Source organism: Leuresthes tenuis, unplaced genomic scaffold (assembly GCF_036924035.1).
Source record: "Leuresthes tenuis unplaced genomic scaffold, fLeuTen1.0.hap1 SCAF_11, whole genome shotgun sequence".
Classification (NCBI taxonomy): domain Eukaryota; kingdom Metazoa; phylum Chordata; class Actinopteri; order Atheriniformes; family Atherinopsidae; genus Leuresthes; species Leuresthes tenuis.
The window spans coordinates 13929872-13949655 of NW_027325365.1; the positions used below are offsets into that span (position 1 = coordinate 13929872).

The following is a 19784-nucleotide window of genomic DNA, read 5'->3' on the forward strand; positions in this document are numbered from 1 at the left end:
TGTTTCTGGAGAGATTAAGTGTGACAGCCAGGCACAATGTGCTACTGCCACATCTCTGCCAATGCACGTCCTGTCCAGCATCATTCTGTCTTCCAAACAAAACACGCGCACACACTTCCTCCACCTCCCTGCTGGAAACTTCCTGACTGATAACGAGGTGATAAAGATTGTGTGGACTTGCAATACAAATGCACGGCAATCAACACTCGAAACCAAAGCATACTTTTTTGATAGCAGCACCTTGTTGATCTTACCATTTCCCTCGCATTCCCCCGACCTGGTCTTTTTGTCTGTGAACCAACTAGTTCTTCCTCTGTTTAACGCAACTGCATAGTTCAACTTTTAACAGAACAATGCTGGAGCTGAGCTGTTCATTGTTTCTGCTAGGAGGGCCTGGTAGAGGAGGATAAGCCATAAAAAAGTAACCCTAACCCCAACCCAAAGTTCAGGAAAGTTCTGGCCTGAACAGATACATGGAATGAAAAAAAAGGAAATGGAAAAAGTTCTGGAAAGGAGGAAGAACAAAATGGAGGAGCATGGCTGGTTTTTGCCTTTGTGTTTGTGTGCACTGAAGTTGGAGGGCTTCACAGACTCAGACTCAGTTAAATTCTCAGTTTATAAGGTCTCAAATGAAGCACAAAAATACAAACTTTTCCAATGATATACAACCAGTCAAACAGTATACATCCATTTGGGTCCAAGATATTTACACACTCTTACATTCTCAGCACAGCTGTGTGCTGCAAAGTTAAATATTGTTTTCCAAAATATTATATTCATTTCAACATGACTTCAAACATAACTATACCTTCATCAGATAAAAATAATTTCTCAGCTGCAACTGTAGATACAGTGACGAAGCAATCAAATATCACACCGGTAAAAAAAAATGAAAGTCATTCAGATGTAAACAAAGTTGTGGCTACAGAGGAAATAGCTTCAGATAGTTTATATATAACTTAAGTGCTCTGCTGAACAATTCATCATTTTCATTTGAAGAAAACCACGAAAATGCTGCTGCATGCTGCTGGCGTGTTTGTCCGGTGGAGTCAGACCCCTGGCTGTGTGTCACAGCCCAGCACTTCCAGGCGGAGGGCGATGTCATTGATCCAACCCCGCGGGTGGATGCGAATGAAGCGGCCGAACACAGGAGGGTCGAAATTGGCGGTAGCTTCCTCGTCTGGATCGCTGTTTCCTGTGAAGATCTTAGAATGGAAAAGGGAGGAGAGAAATAAAGAAACAGATTTTCAGATCAATCCATTTGGTAAATTGATGCTGAAAACGTTAATCTACAGATACGTTCAATAAAGCCCTGTATGGAGGACTTCTACAGGTGCAGATCAGGGTTTCCAAGATTTGTACAATCGTCCAGTACCCTGTGAGTCAGTAAAATATAAAAACAGCTTTTCAGGTCTGAAAATGCTGATCCTGAAAACTGTGAGATGGATTATTGTATTTCACAAAATGGTGAAGATATAAATGAAACACGACTGGTTTACCTGACTCCCTGGAAGCAGGGACAAAGGTCTGGTTTTAATGGAAAGTCCTTTGTGCACTTTTCTATGTACCTTTTCCCTTTGGGAGCTCTTCTCTAACACACTGCTCCAGGAACGCCCGTCCTGACTGAAGGTGACCGAGAACTCGGTCACCATCATCTGGGTCAGCATTGAGTGGGCTCCTTGGGTGACGACCCCCGTGATGCGTTTGATTTTCCCCAAGTCGACCTGCAGCCACTCGTGGGGGTTGTTGTTCTGAGGGGAAGAAGAGACAGGAAACTCTTTTAGATATCACAAAGAAACACCTTCAGACGTCAAAAACAATGCAAAAAGTAGCCCTCTACCTGATAATGAGACGTGAGGGAGGATTTATTTTATATTTACTCAAAACAGCACTTCATCAAAGCATTCACATCGTTAAAAGCCTCTTCAGGTCTGAGGTCTGTTGTACGGACTATATATATGTAAACATTCTAGAAATACATAAAGCATGCACCATTTCCTGTAGTTTACACTACATGTTGTGAATAAGAATGATAGTGTGAGTCTGTGACTTTAATCCAATAGGAAACACAAAGAAACAGCTGTGGAGACGGATGAAAGAACACCACCCCGTTTTCACTTCAGCATTACTCTGACCAGGAGACTTATAAACCAGAAAAATGTGTTTGGCAGTGCATCTTTTTTTCCACTGCTCCCCTCTGGCAAGCTGTATTAAGGCTTTTTTATGGTTATTATGTCAGTTCCTGTATTCCTCATTCACGGAGTACTTAAGGTTTTGATTAATAAAGAAAAGGGAACCAAAATCCCACTTTTTTTGCTCGAAGGTTTAAAAGCTAACCTGAAAGCCATATCCCTCAGTTTTACAGTATGTAAGTAAAGAAAGGCAAGTAATAATCTCTATCCTAGAATGATTTGATAGAAGTATTCCTGTCTGTGATAAATATTAATATGTCATGAACAATGATAAAACCCCTGGGGCTAGAGAGTGTCCCAGCCACTACCCAGGCTGAAACAGCAAAGATTCACAGGAATACATCAGGAAGATGGCCCCAGGCATCTGAAATGAAGCGGAGCACCCATCACGCAAGGATAAGCCCCGATAAGTGGCAGATATCGAGAAGTCCCTTCAGGCTGGTCTGAAATACAGCACGGAAGCGCTTATCATGGCAACACAAGAACAACAGAAGCCAGAGTGTGCCTCACCGGCTGTGCAAAGAGGCCTCAGAGACAGTGCAGCACATAGCAGCAGTTGGAAGATGCAGGGAATGCAGGTGCGGCATGCATGGAACGCTTTAACCAAGCAGCAAGAATAGAGTACAGGAACAACAGTTCCAAGTATGGGTTGGAAGTCCTAAGTCAACGTGGAAGATGCCTCTAAAGGTAATGGAGAACGACAGAAGATCCTGTGGGACTCCCATACCCAGACTGATAAACTGGAAATGGCCAACCAATGGCAATCCAAAGCGACAGCAACATGAAGAAGAAGGAAAATGAGAAGCTAAAAAAAACAAAAAACAAGGGCTGAAAGAGGACATTTGAAAAGACGTGGGTAGTGATGCCAGTGGCAGTCGGAGCACATGGAGCCATCACCTACAAACCAGGCAAGTGGCTCCAGCATATCCCAGAAACAAAATTGGAGAGCTCATCATATATAAGTCAAATGTGTGTGACCTTTGTTCATGGTTCATGAGCATTGTGCATAACCTTTAATAGCAGGTCAACAGTTTGCCAGAAGGACAATTCACACTTCCACAGTTCAGTGCTGCAAAGTGTGAAATTGATAAGCTGAAGGAGAGGAAAGGAGAAACCACAGCCAAGCATGATAACAGAAGAGAGAAAGGTTCATTATCCTTATTATTTGCAAGACTGGTTCCCATCACACTGTGATAGAGCTCAAACAATGCTGCTGACGTACAAGAACATCATCACAATTCTAAAGTAAATTTTGATGAGTCATTCAAACATTATTATACCTTAATTCACTGTTTACAACAGTGAATAAACTGGCCAACAGATAAGAATCTAGTTTCCATTGTCCTCCAGTTGTTAATTTCTCGCCATTTTTCCTACTCACTATGGATGTTGGGCGTAGTCATGTTGGAAAGTTTTGGTAATCAGATGAAAGCATAAGATTGCACATCGTCAAATTCAGCTGCAGACGATCCAGCCTTCATATCTATTGCTATTGACCATCTATGTCAGGGATCAGCCAAGCAGCCAAGGCTGCTTCTCTTTCTATCATTCTCCTCTTCGTCAATACCTTTAATGATTTAAACGTGTGCAACCCAATGCAACTCAATCTATTTCTCCATATTCCCACTTCTACTACTGAAAGACCGTGACCATAGCCGACAACACTCATTAAATCAATATTAGTTGTCAAACCTTTTGCTAATGTTTACTCACTAGATCAATAATCTAGCCAAGATGTTTACTCTGGATGCTAAGAACCAGCTCAAGGTGAGTCGACTGGAGGGCAAACTGTCCTCGTTAGTGAGATATATTTCGACTGCATGCGGAATATCCTTTCTGTGTATGCATGACTGAATGTGAGCTCACCTTTGGCCTCCAGGCGTTGGTGCTTCCGCTCTGGTGAAGGCGGGCGAGGTGGGGTTTCCAGCTTCGCAGCAGGCGTGAATAAAACGAGGAGGCGTCAAAGCTGCTGTCAGGAAGCCTCAGCTGGGCTAGGAGGGGCAGGGAGCAGCCTGGTCCGACACGGAAACACATGAGTGGAGTCATTCTTGGCACTTTCACATGCTCAAAAACAATTCTGCAGCTAGTGGGATAACTTACTGTTGAGATCGCATCCCAGTAGCTCCAGTCGGAGAGCAGGTTTTTGCACATAGCCGTGTGGCTGAATCTTGATGTAGCGGGCCACAAATGGTGGAGAGAAGCTGTTGTCTTTCACCTTGGAGCTGTCCAGGTTGCCATGAAAGACCTAAAACAGAGCCACACAAACACTATAGCTCGGATTTACGGGCTCAAGCTGGTTATTATTCTGCAGTTTCGTACAACAAACCACGTTACCGAACTGAATCATGTTGTATTGCAGAGATTTGACTGGAATTGCTGACAGCTTGTGTTCTTGGTTCAGCCAAGCTGCAGAACCAATCTCAACGTAGGTACCCAATGCCAACTTGCTGTATATGTGCACAGATATATGGACTTACCTTGACGTTCCTGAGGCTGTTTCCTTTGTAAGTGGTCCAAGTTTCTTTGTCCAGGCTGTAGGAGACAGTGAAGAGTGTGATGTAGTGGTCCCTCAGCTTTGACCTCACTCCCTGCGTCTGCACACCATGCAGCAGGGTGGGATTCTGAAGATCAACCTTAAGACACACATGACGTTAAGCTCACTTTTGAATGATTTGGAGAGAATTCTGATAAAAATGGATTTTTACATCAGTGTTTGGAACGTTTCTTTAGGTACATCATGACACACTATAACGTACACAGCACATAAGCTCAGAAACCTGTGTCTCTAACCTGTAACCATGAATTTCTGTTTCTGCCCATCCAGGCATTGATATAACCGGACTGCTCCAGCCTCGCTAACCTTGGCTCCCAGTTATCTGGACACAGAGATGCAAACATGGTCATAATCCTTTCATAAACACAAGGTATTTCATTTCAAACGGATAGAGTATTTGTGATAAAACCTTCCTCTTCTCCTCCTTTTGGCGTGTTTGCCTCCATTTCTAACAAAAACAGAAAACCAGCTCTTACCTATGTGATCTGAAGAAGTGATTTGGGAATCTTCAATCCTTTCTGACTTCATTCCCAAGGGAAAAGCACACCCTGCATGTCAGTACATCAAAAAATAAGCTCAGTAAAGCGTGTCAGATTTGCAGGTTCGCACAATCAATCGCTAAAATCCATTTCGGCTTTATGATTACTACACCTAGACACTATATAACTACTGTGAATAGCATATGATCTTATACATCAAGTCTGTTTCTGAAAACAGGCAAAACATTTCTTGAGCCATGGATAAATTCCTGAATTGGCCAACTGAGCACTGACCAAGAGGCCAAAAGAGTCACAAGCCCATATTTCTTGTAGACTAGCCAATCAAACAACCACAGTCATAAAACAAAAAACCACCAAAGACACACAAAACTACTCATACCAACTACAGAGTCATGAACTGCTAACAAAAAGGCAAACATCTACAAAGAGGAATCCCAGATGGAGATGCAAACCAATGAAAGAGGAGAAAAATCCACACAGACATGAAAGCAGCAGACACAAAAAGAGCAGTAAGAGAAACAAACAGACTGCAAAGGGACAGAAACAAATAAGATTAAATGCAAAATGAACCCAAATAAATAATTCCAAATCCAATTAATTCACTGCCTTGACAAACAACATGACAGAGAAATTATACAAAAGAACTAATAGATACAAAAGGCTATAAAGAGATGAAAAATAAGCAAAAGGAAGACAAAATGACAATAGGAAGACAGACATCTACTGACTACAAAGAGGTGCAAATGAACTAAAAAGGCACACAAAGGAGAACAATGGATGCACAATGAAGCTAGCAAAGGCAAGAAAAGAAACAATGGGCAGAAACAGAAGGGAACCAAGAAAAGAAAAAAAGAAGATTCTAACAGTTTGAATTCAAACAGGGATATAATCACCTTTATGGAATACAAAGGCATTGATGTTAAATGCAACATTTTCTGTAACAGATGGCGTAATCCTTGTTATTAAGAAGGAGTGTCTCTGCACCTCAGATGTTTGCCTGCTGGCTGCAGGTTTCTGCTCCTTTTTGTCTACAGGGAGTTGTGACCTGCTGTTGTCCCCAAGCTACAGCCCAATTCTGTTGTGTTTCACATGCTTTTACAGAGCCAAAACATTTACCCAAACTTTTCTCTCTCCGCAACACTTTATCTTTCCATCAGTTTGCAGATTTTGATCTATTTTCCAAATCATCTGAATATTCTTTTTTTTTTCAAGACTCTAAACTGCAATAAGACAATGTCCCTCCAGGGTTTAATAAAGTATCATTCAATTCAATTCAAAATGACAGCAAATGGATGGAAACCAAGCACAGAGAGACCAAGAAACACACCCAAACAAGGTGAAAAGAGACAAAATCTCAAAATGAAATAAAAAAAACAAACAATAAAGAGATAGAGAAGAACCACTCAGAAAATGCCATATTAGGTTCATATCATTTTAGGATACATGTGGGGAAAGCATGAGCCCTCAGTTCCAAGAACCACAAACATCAATCACAATCTTATGGCTCTGATTATCTATGACACTATAGTTCCAACTGGATTATAAACAGTATTACACATGGGACATGTGCACCTACGTGGATTATAGACCAAAAGTTTAGCCCTCATGCCAGCCAGTTGGTAGTCCCCTATCGTGCACTCCACCAGCCATGTTCCGACTGTCGGGGGTTTCATCTCCACTGTCCCATAAACACCTTCAGGAAAAAGTGGGTGACAAGCTCAATGTAATTCATGACACAGCATGTGATGCAAAGATTATGTTGCACTGCGCAGCTTTAAGGCCTTTTTTAAAGCTCTATTTTAGAGTTTTTTACATCACTTTTTTAAATAGAGAAATTCGTGAGCATTTGGTTGATAAAAGTAAAAGTCAATTCTATGGAAAAAAAATAAACAGGCCACATTAAACTGAATCATTTTAGGGGAAAACATACTGTCTAATAGCAACCATGTGGACTGTAGTTTGTCTGTCAGCATCTGCTGTGTAAGCCTGTTCATGTTTATGCAGAAAGGTTTCATGTATTCAAATATCTAAAAGCAAATTTGTGTGGGTGTATTTACCAGGAAAGAGGTTGAAGACACCCATACGGTGCTCCTGTTTAGTGTGAAGAGTGAAAGGCAACCCATGGAAGTGCACGGCGTGATACTCTCTGTCGCTTCCCACATTCAGAAGGTGCCACCTCACTGGCTGGTACTGGGCAACCACCAAACCGGGCAGAGTCTCGGCCACATACCCATTAATTGCTGAGGGAAAAAAACGAAACACTGGTATTGACTTCTGAGAAATCAATTGTGGCAAAAAGACATGAGCAGAAACCATCACGTGAGCAATCAGCCACCTGCAAACTTATTGCTGGTGTGGTACCAGGGGTCCTCAGTGTTGGCCTGACAGGGTGGTGCACAGTATCGCTTCAGGTTCTCCTCCAGGTACCAGCTCTTAGTTTCATCGAACGTGTGGAAGAGCAGAGAGAACTCCTGGATGTCTGGCTGCTTGTTCTGCCGAGTCTGCAGTTTACCAGTCTTACAGATCACCAGCGGTCCGATCAGACCCGAGTGAAGGTCCTTCTCCTAGATTATTGGAAAGAAACATGCATTTTCTCCATGTCATTTGAATACAGACAAGGTTTCCATACAGAGAATGTTTTATGAAAGAGGAATATAAATGCTTTGTATCTGTGTTAGACTGCTGCAGACCTTGTCCACAGTGGAGTAGTAAGCTCCGGTCTTGCAGTCAAATTCAGGGTCGGTTGGTCCCTGTTTCTTGCTTATTCTCCAGTTATAAGTCCGGGCTTGTCCAGGAGGAACAGGCTCTCCGGGAACCCCGGCCGGAGCAGAGGAAGAACTGGTTTGTGCTGTACCGGCCCCCTGGCTTCGGTCGTAGACTCCATGGAGGTGAAACGAATAAGGTCTGCTTGCATTGTTCTTAAAGGTCACCTGAGTTGAGACAATAAACGACAAACTGAGCTAAACGAACCGCAACGGTTTTGATAATGAAATCGCCACATTTGTTTGTACATTTTAGAAACATCCAGGGTAAGTGAACCTTATGAAAGTGTAAAGAGTTCTACAGGAAACTGCCGGTTTCCTTCCCAAAAGGGTACAGAAACACTCACAGTGAGGAGATCATTAATCTCAGTTCTGATGAAAGGTCCCATAATCCCCAAGTGTTCCTGAAGCTCTCCTCTGCCTACAGGATGTTGGAAGTCTTTATCCATGTAAGCTCGAAACACCACCTTCTTATACTCAGGCAAGAACTTCCTCATGCCCCGGCGCATCTCTCTGAAGAGAGCAAGAGTTAACACCTCCGTTAGCCCAGACTGCATCACATGAAACATTTTAACAGCATAACATAACAACTGTGGGTGACAGTGACAGTTTTAGGTGTTTAGATTTCTGTTTGCATACAAATTAAACAAATGGCACAAAAAAATAAAAAATGTTAAAATTAAGAGTTTCTGCTAGCATAGAAGGATTTCTGAATGGGGTCTGCAAGGCACAGGTTAAAGGGCCCGAAAGCTATAAATCTTAGGTTGAAGGGGTATTGGTGTGTGGGGTTGTATGTAGCACCTATGAGTAGATATTGTCTTACAGCAATACGGAGAGACAGCAGTCAGAGCGTTCTTAGTTTGGCGACTGAAAGGGGATCAAAAGCTAGAAGCTACTCAGAAGGGAGCCACAGTAAGAGCTAATTTCACTAAATTCACTAAACTCAAACCGTAAAAATTTCATAGCGAACAAAAGCTCCGTTGTGGATTTTTACACTGTCACTTTTTCCTGAGGGCAGTTGTTTATTTGGCCTTGACATTTTCTCGACTGCATGATACTCCACGGTCTGTTTCAATACGGTGCCGGTCGCTACACCACGTGGCAACCTGGACTCTGTCCATTTAAGTGTCTGATATAGAAGTGACGAGGTGTAAAAACCCACAATAAAGCTGTTGCATGAACTGCCATAAATCTTTTGAGGTTTGAGTTGTTTAAGATGGTGAAAAATTAGCTCCCCTTACAGCCCCCGTCGGAGTAGCTTTTAGCTTTAGCTCACCCTTCAGAATATGTTTCTGAATCTCTAAAAACAGGGTGCTCTGACCGCTGTCTGCAGCAGGTAAGACACTGCCTACCAAAAGTTTCTTCAGACTTCAGATTAAACAAAATATCCCTTTAATAGGTATTCTAAATCTATTGTGGTTCTGAATGTAGGCGTGCATGGTTGTTGTCTTATTTGCGTGTGAATTAGCACTGGAATGGACCGGAAACCAAAGCTGGAGACAAACAACACCCACAGACTGTTTCAGCATGGTTTGTGGGTGTTTTGTTTCAACCAGCGATTGCACAGACCTGACCCCGCAGACCTGTTGTTCTGCAATCCATTCATAGTTGATTAGTGACTTTTTCTAACTTAAGAGTGCAGCCAGGACAGCTGCTTCTATCCACTTTCCAATCTCTACACTAAGTGTTGTTGCTTTATAAAGAGGCTTTTCATCTAATCTTAAATGGTAATAAGGCAAGACAGAAAATACATTTCTCAGAATGTGTAACAATGTGTTTATATTCCTGCATGGAAACTTGTATCAAGTCTTGTTTCTACCTGGGTTTGATGAGCTGATGTGGTGTTCTGATACCATAGTCCCAGGTGATCTCCTCTGCAGCAATGTAGTAGTGACGAGGTAAGACTCCCCCAGAACGTGGGTTCATATAATCAGAACCAAATAAATCTGATGTCCTGTTGACCTGCACATAAAGTTTAAGATTTATTCTGGTGAATGGGGGGTTCAGGTTTGTAGTATTTGAAATTCTACTCAATGAGACCCACAGACAGACAACAGTACCTCGTGACTGTAGTCATCATAATCAAGGGACAGATCAAGCTCTGCTGTGTTGTCGTATTGAGTGTAGTTGTATTCCATATCCAGCAGATCGTTTATAAGCCTTTCTGGTTCGGAATCCATGTGAGTTTGTAATTCTAAGTTTTGATCTATGTCCCCTGAAGAGCTTGAGTCTGCAGTTGAGGCTTCATTGCTCATTGGTGCTTTGCTGCTCAGAGAAATGTCTTTGCTGTTTTCAAGTTCTATTGTTCTACCATTTGTTTCACCAAGCAGTTCGCTCCTCTCTTCAATCTTTACCTCTGCATCTGTGTCGGTCACGTTTTCTGCATCTTCTCCAACAATCTCTATCGTAGTTCCTTCATCTTCCCAGATTCCAAACCGTGCGTCTCCATTCGTCCAGTTCCCACTGGCTTGTCTTCTCTGTCTGCCACCTCTGTTTTCCCTACTGTCAGTCTGATTCTGAGAAGCTGTCCAGTCCCCATCTCTCCCTATTTTGTCCAGAATGTCCTCAGGAATTCCTCCCCCTGAGGGAGACTTTCCGCTTTCCAGTGACATCACTGGCACTCTCCTCAGCTGGCATGCCGCACCAGAATCTTCCCCTTTGTCCATAGTGACATTTTGACCGTTAGAGTGGTTGGTGAGGGGTTTCTTGCACACTCTCACCAACACTGTGCCATTTGTAGGTCTCAGGCCCCTTGGCTGCATAGCTATTTCATCAAAATAGTCAGAGATATCTTCATCCACATCATGATCAACTAGCGGAAAGTCTCCGTTGTTGCATGGACGAACTGTGTAACGGATACTCATGCCCCGGTTCTTGAGGCTGCTGTCAAAAGCACTGATCTCCCACTCACCTACAGGAAGAGAAAGCTCAGACTAAGTATGACTCATTTAGCATGTAATACAACATCCACATCTGGAGGTTCCTACTTAAGCCACACTGGGAGCCTCCATGCTCCCAAAAGTATGTATCACTGCCCAAACTGGGATATGTCTGTGCCTAGATTCTTATTTCTTTGATTAAACCAATACAGTTACCTAAAGTTTGGCTACCAGCAATATAACAGTTACGTTTCTGTGCCTCTTCAGCACTGAACATCTCTCTCTTTGAAAAAATTGTGGTGTATGTAAATCTTTGACCTCACCAATCAGCTCGGTCTCCATGGGAACAGTCATGGCGGTCATGGGGAAGAGGGTGAGAACAGACTGGTAGAGGTCTTGGTACTGAAACAAGTTTCCAGTGAAATAGACAGAGAGGAAGTCACTCTGGGTTCCCACATTGGCCACATGCCAGAAGGGGACAGCGGTCTGACACATGACAAATTGACGCCCGCTGAACATGATGCCATTTATACCTGGAGGAGGAGGAAAATTCAAAGAAAGTGTGCCTTTGTTTAATTTGTTGACTCTTCATACATTTTGCAATATTAGTTACTGGTTGCTGGTTGCTGGTCCACTCACAAACGTTAGGAAATTGAACTCACTGTAAATGACGTTCGACTCATAGAATTCAGCATCTGTGGTGTTAAAGGAGCTTTGGCTGGACTTCTGCATGTTCTCTTTGAAGTACCAACTTTGGTTCTCATCAAAAACAGCAAATATGAGGTTCAGCTTCTCATCGGGTCCCAACTGCACGGAACAAGAGATTTAATATAGAAAACAAACAAACAAAGGTATGAGTAAGCCGGCAGCTTGAGCAACACAACATCTCACCAGTTGTCCTCTGGTATCGATGGCGTTGTACTTGCAGATGAGCAGGGTGCCCACCAGCCCAGAGTTCAAGTCCCTCTCTGGGGAGATGGTGCTCTGATACAGCTGGGTCAGACACTGGGGGTCTCCCTCCAAGGGCCCGTCATCTGTTGTCAGCTTCCAAATGTAGCTAAATGTGCCATTGGGGGGAACTGCCATTGAGCGCAAGTCATTCTCCGCAGCTGTTGAAAGAGATTTGGGCAGATTTGTTTCAGGTGGGTGAAGGCAAACACTGAATGACAACATTTAGTAGTTAAAGCCAGTCTCTGAAGACAGGGAAAAGTCAGCTGTAGTTATAACTCTTCCACTGCTACTTTTGCACTGACTGAATTATACATTAACCATTTAGTGTAAGTTTTTTCTTTTTCCATGCAAGCACATTTGTTCATTTTGTCGATTACTTAAAGTTATATATATTCAAGGGATTTCCTGAGGAAAATAAGGCACAAAGGCTGTATAGTTTCAGCTATGCCATCTAAGCAAAGTGTTTTTCCTGCAAACATTTGTGCTTAGTTTTTAGTAAAGGAAAAACTTTCTGACTACAGAACATCAAAATCTGGATTTTGACTGTAAGGATAAAGGCAAATCAATCGATCCGATCCTGTTTCATTGTGTCAGGTGCATCGCAGTGAGAGCTGGGATAGTTTAGCAGGCCTACAAATGAATGACAGGAGGAGAACCAAGTAACACATTAATTTCTGTTCTAGTTCAGTTCTGCTCTAAAACCCAATGAAAAACAACCACACCTTAGCATAGCCCTGCAGGGATGTGCCACTTTGCCAGTTTGTATGACCACACCTAAAGCACACCTCAGCCTTTTCACCAATGTGCCACTGCTTTGTTGGTGAGTTGTAGTCCTAAAAGTTCTGGATATTTTGGGGCAAAATGTGGCTTTATTATTCTGCTGGTGTATGTCCACGCTTAAGCTTACCACTGGAGGATCTCTGCAATGGAAAGATCTTGGAGAGGCCATTTGGGTATATGTTAAAAGGGCGACTGGCCAGGTTTTTAAAGGTGATCTGGAAAGAATTCAAACCAAAGTTTAATCAATGGAAAGCCACACATAGAACCTGAGCTTGAACAATTGCTAAATAAGTTCACTTCTGTCAACGTATGATTTTTCTGTCAATTTTTTTTTGTTTGAGGCACACAAGGTTAATTGTCACACAGTCCTCAGACATTTGAATCACTCACCACGAGCTGATCGTTGACGTTTCCTTTCAATAATGGACCCAGCAGTGTCCTGTCTGGGCTTTTCCTTTGAGTGAAGGATCCGTCTGTGTATTCCACATAGACAACCTTTTTATATTTGTAGCCGAGGTGATGGGGACCAGCAGGAAAATATCTGGACTGCAACTCGCTGATGCAGGAAAGAGAAATGAAACAATCAGTTCAGCAGTTCACATTTTTTCCTCTTCTTCCACTTCATCCCTTCTTTTCTCTACCTGTCCTTGGGTTTGAGATGAGGAGCGTAGTCCCAGGTGACCTCTTCAGCGGCAATAAAATGTGTCCATGTTTGGAACTGTTGCCCTCTGTTGGATCTGACTTGGAAATGGGGCTTCTTGGGTTGAATATTTATGGTGTTGAACATATAATCATAATCTTCATCACTATCTTCCTCACTGGCTTGGTTGTAATCCTCATGTTTGACCTGGCGCAGGCCAGGTCTCGGCACAGGGAGGGGGTCGGGGCATTTCTCCACTGTGATGAATGCATTCATGCCATCTGGGGGAGGCAGAGGACACACGAGTGACGGCGGTTATCGCACAACTCCAGACGAAATTAAGGTTATTAGTAAAACAGATTTACGTGGGACTGGTGGGGTGTTTCTTACCATGGCGGTGAGCATTTATCTGACAGCTGATGAGGTAGCGGCCTATAGAGGTGGGTTTCATTTCTGCAGTGACAAACGTCATCGGGGTCACCTCCACAGTGACTTTACGATGGTTCATCACCTAAAATAACACCAATTTACTGGATATAAGGCTGTCACGATATCAGAATTTCACTCAACAATTATCACGGACAAAAGCATTCACAATCACGATATTATTGCAAATCAGAGAAGAAAAAATATTTAAACTAATCATCAACTATCAACTAATTCACCTTTGTTTTGTTGGTCTTTGTCTGCTTTTATTTAGTAGGTGAATTACACTCAAAAGGAGGTAAGGAACTGTAAAAATCTTACAAAAACCCAAATTTGCCATCAATATCTTTTTTATGTCTTATCAGCTAAAATCAGTCATGATATCATCATAAGTGAGTTATATGTTGCAACATCCCCACTGAGTGTTTAAGGACTGAGGGGGAGTTCAAAACTGTGTGAAAGACCACTGCCCCAACGTTTTGAATATGGAGTCAATAGCATTTTTTCACCATAAAACTGCAATTAAAAAATGGGGTTTTCATCATTTATCATTCATGACATGAATAAATGATGGCAGATTAATCTCTAGGTACGTTACAAAGCTTGAAAAACCATTAAATGGTTGTGATCCTCATCCTCTGAGGCAGCAATTCGTTAAAGGTAAAACTTCTTAACAGAGGTAAACACCCCCCCATCTTAACTTTTTTAAAGAGCATTGCTGTCATCAAATACAGAATGAAAATATGATTTTCACAAAACAATAACAGTTCTCAGGTTCCGTATTTCAAATTTTGTCTAAGCTCTATTTTGCCAATCATTGCTTCTGCTTGCATTTGGAATTTAACGCTGGAGACAGATTCTGGGATCTCTGACAGTAAAATTGCTGCACTCATGATTTTTGGTACTTCCCACACAACAAAGCAGAAACATTATGTGCACAAACTGTCACCGTGGTAACGAAGAAAACAGCAGAGAATTAGTTCTAGTTGTTTTTGCTGATCCAAAGACGAACTGATTTGATATGTCGGGCAGAAATCATCCCAGAAAAATACATTTATAATACTTTAATACATTTAACAGTTGCCTGGGGCGACTGTTCTGCTTTCTACTCTTGTGAATACTTTTTTGACGATTTACTCAGAGCTCCCCAGAGTCCAGCCAGTCCCTAATTAAATTTGTCGTGCATGTCTTTCATCTGAAACCTTGACTCACCTGTAAAGAGTGATCCTGGAACCGAATGGAGTGGATTTCTGGAGCTGTGCCCATCCCAATCATATGCCAAAACACGGGATTACGGCCCTGACACACTGTCAAACCTACACACGCACAAACAAACGGAGAGAGAGGGAAAATGGGCCAAATTCCTGTACACACCAGATACAATGCCGCAGCTGATACACAGTGTTAGCAGCACTTAACATTACAGCACACATGGCATCATCATGGAACAACCTCTCTGAGGCAGACTGCTTCTTTACCGGGTAAAGTAGAGTTGACATAACCATTGATGGTGTGGTATTCCTTCCTGCCGTTGCCCCTCTTGAACTTGTCTCTGATCATCCTCTCTCCCACTTCTCCATACCAGCTTTTAGTCTCATCAAAAACTGCAAAGAGCAGGACGAACGCTTGTTGTCTCCTCTGGCCGTCTTCTGTGAAGGCACCTGAGGGAACACAGAACACACAGAACGCACGTGATGCAGGATGCGTGGATGTTTGACCTGAGCATCGAGTACATCAGCATAATCCTCTCATTTTGCTTCACTCCATCGATGAATTTTGGCCTTTATTAAAAGGTGTGGCTTTAGGGATGGCAGTGATAAATAGACATTTGCATTACGATGCATGAAAAACAGACCGTTGAACTGTTAAACTAATTTACTACAGATAGGTGACTGTTTTGATGTCCTGTAGCGACCACACTGTCTTATTTACAGCCTCTTTCTTTCTTACATCGATGGCTAAATTTGAGTAATGGAATATATTTGACTTGAGGCATCTCTAACCTGGAATGAGATTATAGGAAATGACACTAAATGGTGAGACTGTTCTAAGCCTGCATCGACAGCTAATGCAACTACAAGATAAGACAATCGTCTGTCCCTGTTTTTTTTTTTTTTTGCGTCACATGGAGAAAGTTTTACGAGAATAATTCAACTTCAGCTCACTGACTTGATTTACAGATGAGCAGGGCACCGATGAGTCCCGAGTTCATGTCTCTGACTGTGTCCACCTGGGACGAGTATGAGTAGGTGAGACAGTCAGGGTCGCTGGTGGTGGGACCGTCTTTAGGGCTGATGTCCCACACGTACTCATAGTATCCTCCTGGAGAGACTGCGTCATCCTCCTTCTCCTGACCCGCTGATGAGTCATCATACCCAGCTCCTGGAAGGAGAAGACACAGCGTTACTCTCTGACTTTTTGAAACCAAAGTAGTTTGAAACAGAGAAACTGCTGCAACTGTAGGAAAACATGTTGTTTACCTCAGTTAAAGACCTTGTTGTCATGTAACATTATAGGAAACATAATAAATCAATTAAATTGAGAAAAACTTTTGTTATCAAAGGAAGTTTAGAGACTAAAACACATGATAATATATAAAAAAAAAGATTAAAAACAGATTATGTAACTACAAAGAGGAATTATTTGAATATAGTAAAATAGAATTGCATCCAAAATAACGACTAAAAATATGACAAAAATTCTCACAAATGTTTCCGTTTTCCTGTTTTTTTTTATCATCACCAATAACGCAAAAGCCAAACTGAATAAATGGGTTTCTGCTTCACATTTAAAGATATCGATATTTTCAGCTCCTCTCCTGTCATCTGGGAGCTTGTTCCAGGAGCTTAGAGTATAAAACTAAGCATAGCCAGATGTTTCTGTTCTGCTTTGCGCAGCTAAAACAGAGGAGTTGGAGGATCTCAGAGTCTTTCCTAATAAAATGTTAGCGTTTCAGAGAGGTGCTCTGGTTCAAAAGCTGTGTATCATCTAATGAACTAATGAAATAATTCTGAAGTCAACATGAACGTTAACAGATAACCTCTGAGGCTAAAAGAACGCGTAGCATGTGCTCTCGTCATGCAGCACAATTTTGTATTAACGGTAGCTCATTGTTGCAATCTATGGTAACCAGACAGCAGAGCATTACAGTAGTCTAACCTGTCAGTTTTAAAAGCTTGGATCAGTCTCTGGCCTGATTCTGCTGATTCAGACTTTTATATATAAAATACAGTTAAAAAGACTTTTATCGGAAATGTGCTCAGACACGAGAGCACACAGGTGGCAACCTTTTCTTCACCCTGAATGACACACAGTGACGTGATTACATCTGCCTCATGAAGGCTCATTCCTGCACACGACAAGAGCCGCTTTTCAGATTATGATAAGCTCAGTTATTGGAATCTGCCCTGTGGCAGGAAGACGTGAGCCACTTACAGGAGGCGACTGCTGGGGATCCACAGCAGCATTAGAACATATGCCAATGCTTTCCATGGAAGGGATTAACCATCAAAAGCTTCTCGTGTGTGGAATATTCTCTGAGGACAAAAGAACTTTGAAGTCTGACTGCTGTGCACCCAACGGGCTCCACAGTATCTGTACACACAAGATAATGGGAACCGTTGCTCTCAATAATTTCTGAGGAAAAAGGAGGCAATTTTTTTTCTTGTGAATTTCTAAATGACCTCCGACTTTGTTTCTTGAGTAACTTAAGAAAGACTGCAGTTTTATTTTTATGTAATAGTTCATTTTTGGGAGTTAAAAGACTAAATTTACATTAACATCATTTAAAAGCAGTTTCAACCTTAAGCAAAACCACGTGGAGGTCTAATATTCAGGGCGTGTTCTTTCCATTGTATCATCTTAAGTGCAACATAGATTCCACCTGAAAATAGATCATGAGTCAACAACCTGAGTCAAGTTCTTGCTCACTATTTGACCAAGAAGAACAGAATGCTGCTGACTAACGTGTTGCTCGTGCTGGACCGCATCATATTTGAGAGGCCACAGAAGTTTCTTGCATTCAGATTCTCACCTTCAGACTTTTTCGAGTAGGTGATCCCCACAGGACTTATACTGTAGGGCTGAGACGCCAAGTTCTTAAAGTGGACCACCACTCTGTCACCAGCCTGGGCGACGATCACCGGGCCTTGAATACCTACAACCACGTAACACGACGTTCCTTAAGAATTCAGCCATTTGATCAGCCATTTTTGTTGATAAGTTCAAGAAATTAGCTGATTGTTCACAATATAATTGGCAAACTAATTAGTTTAACCTAAAATATCGAGAAAACAATTAAAAATTTGATAAGACAGAATACTTCTGAAGAGGAGACTTACCTGTCCAGGCTGGTCTCGGCTTGGGGATGGTGTACGTGGAATCTGTATACTCCCTATAAACTGCCTTGATGTATTTTTGAGGAATAGCTTTGGATCTCCCTCTAAAAAGATTAAATGAAGACTTAAGTATGAGCAATCTGACAGGAGACACTTTACAGCACCCTTCATAGATCAAAACTATGAAAACTCAGGTAAAACTTTACAAGTAACTTAACTTGTAGGGATTTTATACAGCCTATAGTGACTCATTATTTTTTCAAAACTGGCAGCTAGTTCTGGATGGCATATCAGAGCCTGCTGTCTGAACTGCAGCACAGAGAAACGTTTACCCCAGGTCGGACGCTCGGTCAGCTTCATCCATGTGAACGTAGTCCCAGCCGATCTCCACAGCTGCTATGTGATACTCCCTGACAGCAGCCTCGGACTGCTGCGCCTCTCCGACGGGGCAGCAGAGGAGCGGCAGCAGGAGCAGAAGTGTCGCTCTCATCTCCGTGTGCGCTTTGGTGGGCTCCACTTTAACAGAGGAAGGGTTCTGGTGCTCATCCTGTGCGCTGAAATATTTAAAGGGAGGGGGTGTGGAGGGAGGTCAGTACTGTAGGTGGAGGGAAGTTTGAGCACGTGGGGTCACGTGGTGGTGGACCAAGATAAAACAAGACTGAAAGTAGTGTTGGATTCAACACAAATAATCAGGTCAATGACTCCAAAGAGAGGGTTGATGAATAAATAAAGGTTAAAAAAAAAGATCTAGGATGCATTTACAGCTGGGGTGTCTAACTGCACGTTTGGTAGAAGTCCCGACAATTGCGAATTATGATCACACAGAAAAAGCCAAGTGACTGTTGTAAATGTACTTTATTTATACAGCCCTTTACAACAATCCATTTCGGTGTACCAAAGTGCTTTACAGCAGATAATAAATAAAGAAAAAAATAAGTAAAAAACAATTAAAAACAATAAAAGAACAGTAAAAGCAATAAAATACAACAAAATCGAATAAGATAAGATAAAAGTGTCATCGGTATTTAAAAGCCATCCTAAATAAGTAGGTTTTTAGCCTAGATTTAAAGATTATAATCGTGATGCTATACAGCAGCCAAGAAGCTCTTCATCAAAATGGACGAGCGTGAAAAAGTCATCCATTCATAACAGTACAACCAGACTAAAGGAGATCGACCACGAACCATACATTTCATTATTGGTTCTTTTACGTCTTCAAATATAAAATCTTTGCATAATTTTATGTCCGTTTTGGTCTTTTTCTTTTTGCTCATTTAATATCACTATGTCGTTGTTTGCCATTTATTGAGGGTAATGTTGTGTCTCACATTCACTCACCACAGTTTGGTATTTTTCTGGTCTTTTAGCATCTTTTTCACGGTTATGTGTCTCCTAAAGGCTTTTAAAAAAAAAAAAAATCTCGGATTCAGTTGTGGTCATTGCATCTCATCTGTGCTATTTTGTCTTTTTTGAGGGATATGTTGTGGATTTAACCCGTGGGAACCAAACTCCTTGAACACAAGCCCCAGAGCCTGTGCATGGCGGCCCATTTCAGTCAATACATGCAAAAGACAAAAAATATGTACCTCGATTCAATGTATTAACCAAATTTACAGTTTATTGTCCACATCATAAAAATAAGCTTTTATGCCATAAGATCACTAATAAGTTAACTACCCTAATGGCTGTGTGATAAACAAACAACTAAAAAGGTCAAATAAACAGGATTTCCGAGGACTCATCGCTCAACGAGCCCCACACGC

At 41.9% G+C, this 19784-nt stretch overlaps 1 protein-coding gene across 1 annotated transcript; it reads right to left on the minus strand.

The window, feature by feature from the left end:
• Positions 1-598: 598 nt before the first annotated feature.
• f8 (coagulation factor VIII, procoagulant component) lies at positions 599-18536 on the minus strand. Its single transcript, XM_072395609.1, has 27 exons — positions 18354-18536; positions 18025-18125; positions 17718-17840; positions 15854-16066; positions 15163-15345; positions 14897-15000; positions 13649-13769; positions 13260-13539; positions 13009-13174; positions 12746-12833; positions 11779-11996; positions 11550-11694; positions 11206-11420; positions 10069-10914; positions 9828-9970; positions 8356-8521; positions 7937-8176; positions 7582-7810; positions 7304-7486; positions 6823-6939; positions 5223-5294; positions 4983-5068; positions 4670-4825; positions 4293-4437; positions 4059-4204; positions 1569-1751; positions 599-1205 (listed from the first exon to the last, which is right to left on the minus strand). Exons 1-27 carry the CDS (start codon positions 18509-18511, stop codon positions 1050-1052), a joined length of 4983 nt encoding a protein of 1660 aa, XP_072251710.1. The 5' UTR covers positions 18512-18536; the 3' UTR covers positions 599-1049.
• Between the last annotated feature and the right edge of the window lie 1248 nt (positions 18537-19784).

Coding starts and splice junctions, on each gene's coding strand:
- f8 (XM_072395609.1), bottom strand. CDS start 18,511: ATGAGAGCGACACTTCTGCTCCTGCTGCCGCTCCTCTGCTGCCCCGTC. Junction 15,001..15,162: donor TGTCAACTCTACTTTACCCG/GTAAAGAAGCAG, acceptor GTGCGTGTGTAG/GTTTGACAGTGTGTCAGGGC. Junction 7,487..7,581: donor CACCAGCAATAAGTTTGCAG/GTGGCTGATTGC, acceptor TTTTTCCCTCAG/CAATTAATGGGTATGTGGCC.